The 10,762-nt window shown below is 45.0% G+C and overlaps 1 protein-coding gene across 2 annotated transcripts; it reads left to right on the forward strand.

The window, feature by feature from the left end:
- Positions 1-4,995: 4,995 nt before the first annotated feature.
- On the forward strand, positions 4,996-9,639 carry lgals3b (lectin, galactoside binding soluble 3b). Of its 2 annotated transcripts, none has more exons than XM_079287203.1 (6): positions 4,996-5,093; positions 5,515-5,536; positions 6,684-7,079; positions 8,360-8,442; positions 8,532-8,706; positions 8,906-9,639. In XM_079287203.1, exons 2-6 carry the CDS (start codon positions 5,531-5,533, stop codon positions 9,062-9,064), a joined length of 819 nt encoding a protein of 272 aa, XP_079143329.1. In that variant the 5' UTR covers positions 4,996-5,093; positions 5,515-5,530; the 3' UTR covers positions 9,065-9,639. The 2 variants fall into 2 exon arrangements, with proteins under 2 accessions (XP_079143329.1, XP_079143330.1); XM_079287204.1 differs by having other exon boundaries at positions 5,057-5,083.
- Positions 9,640-10,762: the final 1,123 nt, after the last annotated feature.

Genomic DNA, 10,762 nt, shown 5'->3' on the forward strand with positions numbered 1-10,762 from the left:
ACTCGTCATCAAACAAACAAACCATTGTTCTACTAACAGGAAGACAAATATGAAGACTTCAAAATAAAACTGAATTCCAGACTGTAGGTTTTAAACATAAACAAACTGACAACAGGGTGATATATGTGTTCACTGCACAGGGAAGTGCTGACGCTGTGTGTGTGTGTTTTTTCTCTCCTGGGATTCATATACATGCAGTCAACACTCAGAGCTCTGTTCAGCCTCCTCATCCATTTCACTCTGCTGCTCAGTCTCCCCCCTCACCTCCTCCTCCCCCTCTTTTATTATTGCTTTATTTTTACATGATCCAGTCTGTGTGTGTCTGTGTGTACACAGGCACACACAGACACCTGCAGGAAACAAGTCGTTCTTTTCTGGTTTGATTGTTAAACATTATGATGATTGATCTTTTAAATATACAGTAGAGACGCTCAAACCAACAATACACCGATAAACATTCTGTAGACAGAAACTTCTTTCACGATGTCGTTAGAAGACGGTGAAAACAGATTCAGACAGTCTTCTGTTTTCCTGAGGAGCCTGAATGCAGCAGCCCTCAAATACAATTTTTCCATTTTTTTAGATTTTTCCATCCAAGCTGCAGGTTTGGCTGCAAGACGACGACAGACTGACTCTGCAGGGACACACACACACACACACTGGATCAGGCTGTCAGCTCAGAGGGAACAGAGGAATAAATCACTGCAGTGTTACACAGGAAACAGAAAATCCTTGAGTGCCCTTTAACACACACACATATAGACGCAAACACATGCACACACACACAAACACACAGACATAGACACACACACACACTGCAGCCATTTGCGCGCCTCCGTCAACACCTTCAGATACAGTAAATCCCTTCTGCCCTACACAGCTGCTGCTGTGTGCGCGCACGTGTGTGTGTGTGTGAGTGAGTGAGTGAGTGAGTGAGTGAGTGAGTGAGTGAGTGAGTGAGTGAGTGAGTGAGTGAGTGAGTGAGTGTGTATGTGTGTGTGAGTGTGAGTGTGCGTGTGCGTGTGTGAGACTGTTTTAAATTAATGTTTGTCTTTAGAAAAGTCGTCTTGCAGGGCACAGACACATTTACTGAACTTCAGGGCTGAAACCAGTTCCTCCTCATCTTTTTCTCCTGACAATAAGGACACCTAACCTGAAGAAATAGAAGATTAAGATGCAGAATTATTTTCTGAACCCATGAAGCGTTTAACCTCTGACCCCTCTGCTGACCTGCTGCTGTTCAAACTCACACAACTTTATTTAGACGCAGCAGCTCGACACGGTGGAGGATTCAGTCCGTGGCTTCAGGCCAGAAGATGAAAGAAGAACCTGAACACAGCAGGAGCAGCTGTTTTCATCGATAGGGTACGAATCAAGTCTCTTAACTGCATCCCCGTTTCCCTCACTTGGGTCCTTTCCTTGCGTCTTAGTCCCTCCCACCAGGGATGCATAGAGGAAACCATGCGAGGAGAGAGGAAACGAGGAAATATGTTTGAGGAGACATGAGACGTCCTTTCCTCTGAAGCGTGAAGCTACGTCTGTTTCTGATGACGGAGGATCAGCTGATCACAGCTGGATCAGCTGTCAGTCGGCTTTAACAGCTGGAGAGACTTTAGATAAGTTAGTGTCTGTTCACATGATCACTGTACTTAATAACTGTAACTAATAACACTAATAACTAATAAAGACACACAGTGATCACCACTGTACTTAATAACAGTAACTAATAATATAATAACTAATAAAGACACACAGTGATCATCACTGTACTTAATAACAGTAACTAATAATATAATAACTAATAAAGACACACAGTGATCATCACTGTACTTAATAACAGTAACTAATAATTCTTTCATACACTACATGTATTATAATTTATAAACATATTTCTCCATTATCTTATGTTCTCATTGCACAGCTGCTGTCTTCCTCAGCTGCTCTGCTTCCAGTGCAGCTTGTTTTAAGTAGAGCTTTTATCCAATCAGATCTCACCTCTGTGTCTCTAGGTAGAACAGAGGCAGAGGCCTGCAGACTCACAAGTGAATCCATGTGCACTTTAATTGAATGGGGACGATATTGTTGATTGTCAGTGTTCAACCAATCAGATCTTTAGTTTGACATGTTGGGCGTATTCTTTGACGTGTCAGAGCTGCTAGCTGGCCTACAAGTACGTCAGCATTAGTGCAGCTCAGTGTTCAGGTGCAGCTCTGCAGTGAGGTGCAGAGTGTGCTGTGATTGGTCAGTGGGCAGGTAGGTGACTATTGTGAAACGAAACTTAAAGTAGCCATCAGAGCTTAGTCGGGGTAGTAAGAGTTCAAATTGAAAGATATGGAAGTAGTTATGACCTTTTTAGCATTTTGCTTTGTGTAGATTGTTATTATTTTTACCTAGCTTTGTTTTTTTAACACTCAATGGCTGAAGGAGGAGAAACGGATTTGTGAGTTGGGATTTAACCTGATTAAAGTCTTTGTCAACAAAGAAGGGAGGATGGAGTTTGTCTTTAAGTCACCTGCATTTGTTTTTGTACATCTAACATCTGAATGGCCCTCGAGTGTGTAGCAGAATGCATGTTGCTGCAGGTCTGCTGGATTGATTTGTTGCTCTGTTGTCATGTGAATATATGTAACTGGTTCTTGTGAGTTTGTTCCTGTCATTGTGTTAATAATATAGATTTGGACTAAATGCATTGTCCGTTAATTACGAAGCATACCATCATCCATCCATCCATCCATTTTCCTCCGCTTATCCGGGGTCGGGTCGCGGTGGCAGCAGGCCCAGCAGGCCGACCCAGACCTCCCTCTCCCCCCAACATGTTCCAGCTCATTGTGGGGGATCCCGAGGCGTTCAGGCCAGCTGGGAGATGTAATCCCTCCAGCGTGTTCTGGGTCTTCCCGGGGTCTCTTCCCAGTTGGACGTGCCTGGAAAACCTCCAGTGGGAGGCGTCCAGGAGGCATCCTGATTAGATGCTGAACCACCTCAGCTGACTCCTTTCGACGTGAAGGAGTAGCGGCTCGACTCCAAGCTCCCTCCTGATGGCCGAGCTCCTGACCCGATCTCTAAGGCTGAGCCCGGCCACCCACAGGAGGAAGCTCATGTCGGCCGCTTGTAGCCGCGGCCTCGTCCTTTCGGTCACGACCCAGAGTTGGTGACCATAGGTGAGGGTAGGAAGGTAGACCGAGTGGTACATTGAGAGCTTTGCCTTCCGGCTCAGCTCCCTCTTCACCAAGACGGTCCGGTGCAGCGCCTGCTTTACTGCTGCAGCCGCACCGATCCGCCTGCCGACCTCCCGCTCCATCTTACCCTCACTCTGAACAAGACCCCGAGATACTTGAACTCCTTCGCTTGAGGTAAGCACTCCGTCCCCACCTGGAGGGAGCAATCCACCGGTTTCCGGCAGAGAACCATGGCCTCAGATTTGGAGGTGCTAACTCTCATCCCCGCCGCTTCACACTCGGCTGCAAACCGCCCCAGTGAATGCTGGAGGTCACGATCCGAGGAGGCTAACAGGACCACATCATCTGCAAACAGCAGAGAGGCGATCCCGAGACCCCTGAACCTGACGTTCTCTGCCCCCAGGCTGCGCCTAGATATCCTGTCCATGAAAGTCACGAACAGGACCGGTGACAAAGGGCAGCCCTGGCGGAGGCCAACACCCACCGGGAACATGTCTGACTTATTGCAGAGAATGCGGACACAGCTCCTAATGCAGTCGTACAGAGACCGGATCACCCATTGTAACGGGTCCGGCACCCCATACTCCCGCAGCACCCCCCACAAGAACCCCAGAGGGACCCGGTATAAAGCCTTCTCCAAGTCCACAAAGCACATGTAGACTGGTTTGGCAAACTCCCAGAACCCCTCCAGTAGTCTTGCGAGGGTGAAGAGCTGGTCCACTGTTCCATGGCCGGGACAGAATCCGCATTTCTCCTCTTGGATCTGAGGTTCGACAAGCGGTCGAAGCCTCCTTTCCAGCACCCTGGCATAAGCCTTCCCCGGGAGGCTGAGCAGTGTGATACCCCGGTAATTCGAGCACACTCTCCGGTCCCTCTTTTTGAAGATGGGAACCACCACCCCGGTCTGCCTGTCCATGGGCACTGATCCCGACCCCCATGTGACATTGAAGAGGCGTGTCAGCCAGGACAGCCCAACTATGTCCAGCACTTTCAGCATCTCAGGGCGGATCTCATCCACCCCTGCGCCTCGCCACCAAGGAGCTTTACCGTCATGCGCGGAGTTATTGTCCGGACAATTGAATCTGTTTGGGCTGTTTTCTTTTACAAACCAGGAATGATGGTCTGGAGGAATGGGGGTTGTGTGGTGATTGCTTTATCCTGTTTGAATCAGTAGGAACAGCTAAACGCTGCGGGGAGAGTTCGTAGATTGTTTGCTGCTGTTGTTTTCCCATTAAGCTAGTTTAGCGTAGCCTCCCAGAACACACGTGCGATAACTTAGCTGTTTTTAGTTTTTTGTTCCGGGTTCAGAGGTCACACAGACCATTGTCTCCTACGTGTGTCTTTATGTCTTTGTGTCTTTGTCTTTATGTTTTTGTGTCTTTATGTCTTCATGGCTTTGTGTCTTTATGTCTTCATATCTTTATATCTTTGTGTCTTTGTCTTTATGTCTGTGGGAGGAAGAAAAACCTGTTTTCAATCAAACAAAAGCTGATCTCAAAATACAGTTTGCATGGCAACGCTACCACACGTGTGTGTGTCTGTGTATCTGTGTGTGTGTGTGTGTGTGTGTGTGTGTGTGTGTCTGTGTGTGTGTGTGTGTGTGTGTGCGTGTATCTATGTGTGTGTGTGTGTTGGTGTGTGTGTGTTTGTTGGTGTGTGTGTGTGTTAGTGTGTGTGTGTTTGTTGGTGTGTGTGTGTGTGTGTGTATCTGTGTGTGTGCGTGTATCTATGTGTGTGTGTGTGTTGGTGTGTGTGTGTGTGTTGGTGTGTGTGTGTTTGTTGGTGTGTGTGTGTGTGTGTGTGGGTGTGTGGGTGTGGTCTGGATGTAGAAACAGGGTGAGGCTCCTCAGGACTTAAAACACACTCATGTTTCACAGAGTGTCAGTTTGTGTCTGCAGCTCTCTCAGGTAACTTCAGGTACGTGTACTTCTACTTCCTGCTTCTTCTTCTTCTCCACTTTATTTATTGTCTTGAAGTTTTTATTGACGAGTTTAGTGAGAATGAGATCATGGGAATGAGATCATGTGACGTTTACTTCCTGCTGGAGGCTGTTTGTGTTTAAAAGTACTAATACCACACAGTATAAATACTACTCTGTGACAGTACTAATACCACACAGTATAAATACTCTGTGACAGTACTAATACCACACAGTATAAATACTACTCTGTGACAGTACTAATACCACACAGTATAAATACTACTCTGACAGTAAACATACTAATACCACACAGTGTAAATACTACTCAGTAACAGTACTAATACCACGCAGTATAAATGGCTGCTTGTGTCAGGGCTGGCCCTCCACACCCTCTGACTGGTTCTCTTTGTGTTTCAGGTCACAAAGCAGCAGCATGAACGTGAGTCTGATCTTCATATTTGAATATCTTTGATGTTATTGTTCATCAATGTGTCACATGGGTTCTTATTTATTCATCCTCCTCATTCTTTTACTTCCTCTTCTGAGACAGTGAGATAAATTCATCTTTTGGTGTTCAGTTTTTTGTACAGAAAAAAACTGAACTGAAATATCACAAAAAGTTGTTATTTGACTTTAACTTCGTCATTTAAATGAACGTAACATCTTCGACTTCTGTGGTGCTTTAATGTTACCGACCAGCTGTTTACATCTACGATCTATTATATTCAGTCAGTCACATAGATATAAATACACATAGACATTTCACATATATACAAATAGATGTAAATACACATGAAGAATGTGAACACTGAGCAGTAAGAAGTCGTTGAGGTTGTTTCGTGAGCTTCAGAGACACAAAACACGCACTGTAGCTGAGTGCTTGCAGAGTGTGTGTGTGTGTGTGTGTGTGTGTGTGTGTGGGGGGGGGGGGGTTGGGGGTTATGAACGTCAACAAGGTGGCATTCATCTCTTAAACCAGCACCTTCCCACAGAACATTCCTGATGAGTCCGTCACCAACACACCCTGTAATCCTCACACACACAGACTCACTCTGTGCTGCGTTCAGGGACAGCGTTGTTTTATCACTCAGACTCACCAGACTGTCTTACACTTTGTGTCATGAAGGTTGGTGATCTTCAGAAACTAGCAAGAGCACGCTTGAGTTTAAAATGATCCAACATAAACTCAGTCAACGTAGCTAGCAGCATTAGCTTTAGCATTAGCTCATAGACTGTATAGCGAGCTCTACATCCAGAGAACAGGGACCAGTAACCAAACTATAAACGAAGTCTCATAATTAGTATTCACTCACAATGTCAACAGTCCCGTCCCGTCTTTTTCATTGTTTGTACCATATGGTTTACACACACATGTGTACACATAGTTTAGTCCGGAGTGTGGAGTTTTGAACCTGACTGACCTCTAACAGGAAGTATGTGGCACTCTAAACCACTACTGACTCAGTGTTCGTAGAGAACTACAACTGTTCTCTCATTCACTTTGGTGACAGCAGCACCTGGTGGATGTCAGAGGAACTGCAGCCAGTCATGTTTCTCACTTCCTGTTCTTTCCTTTCTTTCTGCAGCTGGAAGACGCTCTTGGAGGTTGGCCCTCTGGTGGCAAACAGCAACCACAAGGTGGTACCTGGCCTGGACAACAACCTGCTAACCCCACCTGGCCTGGAGATCAGTCTGGAGGAGGAGGGGCTTGGCCTGGACAGCCGGGACAGCCAAGCCAGCCCTCCTGGCCCGGACAGCCAAACCAGCCCAGCCAACCCTCCTGGCCCGGACAGCCGGGACAACCCAGCCAGCCCAGCCAACCCTCCTGGCCCGGACAGCCAAGCCAACCCAGCCAGCCCAGCCAACCCTCCTGGCCCGGACAGCCAAGCCAGCCCAGCCAGCCCTCCTGGCACGGACAGCCAAGCCAGCCGAGCCAGCCCGGACCTGGACCTGGATTCGGTCCGGCCCCCCAAAAGATTATGGTGAGAGAGAAAGCTAGATGGATGATGGTTGATGGATGAATGATGGATGGATGATGGGGGATGAGATGATGGATGATGAGGGATAAGATGATGGATGATGGATGATGGATGATGGATGATGATGAATGATGATGGATGATGATGGTTGATGGATGATGGTTGATAGATGATGGTTGATGGTTGATGATGGATGATGATGAATGATGATGGATGATGATGGTTGATGGATGATGGTTGATAGATGATGGTTGATGGTTGATGATGGATGATGATGGATGATGATGAATGATGATGGATGATGATGGTTGATGGATGATGGTTGATAGATGATGGTTGATGGTTGATGATGGATGATGATGGATGATGATGAATGATGATGGATGATGATGGTTGATGGATGATGGTTGATAGATGATGGTTGATGGTTGATAGATGATGGTTGATAGATGATGGTTGATGGATGGATGATGGTTGATAGATGATGGTTGATGGAAGATGGATGAATGATGGATGATGATGGATGATGAATGGATGATGATGGATGATGGTTCATGGAAGATGGTTGATGGTTGATGGATGATGGATGATTTATGGATGATGGTTGATGGATGATTGATGGTTGATGGATGATGGTTGATGGATGATTGATGGATGGATGATGGTTGATAGATGATGGTTGATGGATGCTGGATGATGATGGATGATTGATGGATGTTTGATGGATGATGATGGAAGATGGTTGATAGATGATGGAAGATGGATGATGATGTATGATGGAAGATGGATGATTGATGGATGATGATGGTTGATGGTTGATGGAAGATGAATGATGGATGAATGATGGATGATGGATGATGTATCATGATCAATGGATGGATGATGATGGATGATAATGGATGATGGATGATGATGGATGATGGTTGATGGATGATGGTTGATGGATGATGATGGTTGATGTATGATGAATGGATGGATGGTTGATGGATGGATGATGATGATAGATGATGGTTGATGGAAGATGGATGATTGATGGATGATGGAAGATGGTTGATGGATGATGGATGATGAATGGATGATGGGTGATGGATGATTGATGGATGATTGATGATGGTTGATAGATGATTGTTGATGGTTGATGGATGATGGATGGATGGATGGTTGATGGATGATGATGGTTGATGTATGATGAATGGATGGATGGTCGATGGATGATGATCATTGATGGTTGATGGATGGATGGATGATGATGGGTGGAGTGAACAGCTGTATCCTGTTGACAGACGGCTCCGTACACTCTGCCTGAAGGAGTTCATGACAAACTGCTCATCACCATCGTTGGAACCATCAAACCAAATGCTAACAGGTCAGTATGAACAGTTGAACATGAACAATGGATGGATGGCTGAATGGTGACATACTGTAATGCAGCTAAATCATCTGGTTGTGTTTCAGGATCGCAGTGGATATGTTAAAACTACCAAACGACGTGGCCTTCCACTTCAACCCTCGCTTCAATGAAAATGGCAGAAAGGTGATCGTCAGGAACTCCCGCATTGGCAATAAGTGGGGAAAAGAGGAGAGAGAATGCTCAGGGCATTTCCCCTTCACCCAAGGACAGCCATTTGAGGTCAGATATTTAAGTTATATTAAAATACTCCTAGTTTAGGTTTCATTATTAATACTGAGTCCTTGTTAGCTTTTTCTTTGTCTTCTAATGATGAGGCTGAGTTGTCGGAGGGTCCCTGAATGCACCATAACGTGTATTTAAAGTGCCAGTCTCTGACAACGCAGGTTGATGATGATGAGTTTGTGGTTTATTGTTGCAGATGAAGATCATGTGCGCCACCAGAGAGTTTAAGGTCGCTGTCAACAACTCTCACCTGTTGTCGTACCAACACCGGATCAGTGACCTGAAAAATATTAAACAAGTCAATATCCGCGGCGACCTTACCCTGAGCGAAGTCCGCAGAGAGATTCTGCCCTGAGGCAGTTCACCTCATCAAGATCTACAACAGATCCTCTGGAGATTCACTAGAGATCTACTGGGAATCCCCTCGAGATCTACTACAGATCCTCCCGAGATCTACTCAGAATCCACGGCTTATCTACTGGGAATCCACCACAGTTCTACTACCGATCTACTGGAGATCCACCAGAGATCTGTTGGGGATTCACCAGAGATCTACTGTTGATCCATGGGAGATCTGTTGGGGATTCTCCAGAGATCTACTGTTGATCCATGGGAGATCTGTTGGGGATTCTCCAGAGATCTACTGTTGATCCATGGGAGATCTGTTGGGGATTCTTCAGAGATCGACTGTGGATCCACCAGAGATCTGCTTGAGATCTTTTGAAGATAGACTGGTGATGAATCACAGATCTACTTGAGATTCTCAGTAGATCCTCAGTTAATACAAAATGTATCTGATAAATCTATCTGTGATTCTTGGTAACGTAAACATAAAATGTTCTTTGATACATAAACATCCCCAGAAGGTTTTCATTGGCTCCTGTACTAGTTTTTTTCTGTTTGACTCAAATGAATAAAGTTTTCATCTTAGGTTTGTTGGAGTTTGTGTCTTCTTATAACCTAACCCTGACCTGTGACCTCTGTTAAAGGGACAGATTAGCTGGTGTTTAAAACAACCAACAGGATTTGATCAGGTCTGACCTACATCATATGATCAGAAGTCCTCACAGACTCTTAGAGTGAGTCGTCCTCTAATCAGAAGATCCTCCAGTCCTCATGTCCAGGTGTTCTTGGGCTGATCCTGAAGAATGTGTGGATGACGTGTAATAAAAAGCGCTTTGAGAGGTCGAAGGACTAGATAGTTAAGAGAATACCTATGCACAATAAATTTACTATCCTTCAACATAATTTTGTGTATATAAACAATATTATGTATCTCTTTGGACACACAAATTTTTTATTTAGTGGCGTCAACCTCCGGTTCTAAAGTGAAGCCAAAAGTAAAATAGACCATAAAGCAGAGTATGCTTTAGGGCGGGGCTACCTTGTGATTGACAGGTCAACACCACGGCGATGTCGGGTTGTCAGTATTTTCGTCTTAAAACTTTAACCCTTTAGTGTGTTTTACCTTCATCGAAGGTAATTGTTACTTTTTGGTTGCCTAAAAATGTCTTATTCAGTGTCTGGTTGTACTTAGCTCCACCAACTAGCATCACTTATGGTTGCAAAAAAACAAGATGGCGTCAGCCATAAACCAAGATGGTGATGGCCAAAAACCAAGATGGTCACGGCCATGAACCAAGATGGCGACAGATAAAAACCAAGATGGCGTCGGTCAAAATTATTAAATTATAAAATAAATTATAATTTTTTTTTCTTTAAAAAAATATATATAAATAGCTTTGTGATTGTGTTTAGGCCAGCAGAGAAGGCCTTGCAGGCACTGACGGCCGCCACTGATTAAACGTGGCACGTCAAAAACGGTTTGCTCCTGCTAACTCAGCAACAGCTGACTCAAGTGACCCCCTCATTATATTAACCTGTGGTGGGTGGTTGTATAAAATAAAACAACAACAAAATGGCTCTTACAGACAATAAAAGAGTGTTACATGGAGATTAAATTCCAGTTGTGGAGAGAAACTACTCAAATATCTGAGTATTTCGACACTGAGGTATTATTACTTTTACTAGATCAGAGTTCCTATTCAACCGT

The sequence above is a fragment of the Melanostigma gelatinosum genome (assembly GCF_949748355.1).
Source record: "Melanostigma gelatinosum genome assembly, chromosome: 16".
Lineage (NCBI taxonomy): Eukaryota > Metazoa > Chordata > Actinopteri > Perciformes > Zoarcidae > Melanostigma > Melanostigma gelatinosum.

Excerpts from the sequence above, each read along its gene's own strand:
- lgals3b (XM_079287203.1), top strand. Across the intron at positions 8,443-8,531 it reads ATCAAACCAAATGCTAACAG|GATCGCAGTGGATATGTTAA; the intron begins GTCAGTATGAAC and ends GTTGTGTTTCAG. Across the intron at positions 8,707-8,905 it reads CCCAAGGACAGCCATTTGAG|ATGAAGATCATGTGCGCCAC; the intron begins GTCAGATATTTA and ends TTATTGTTGCAG.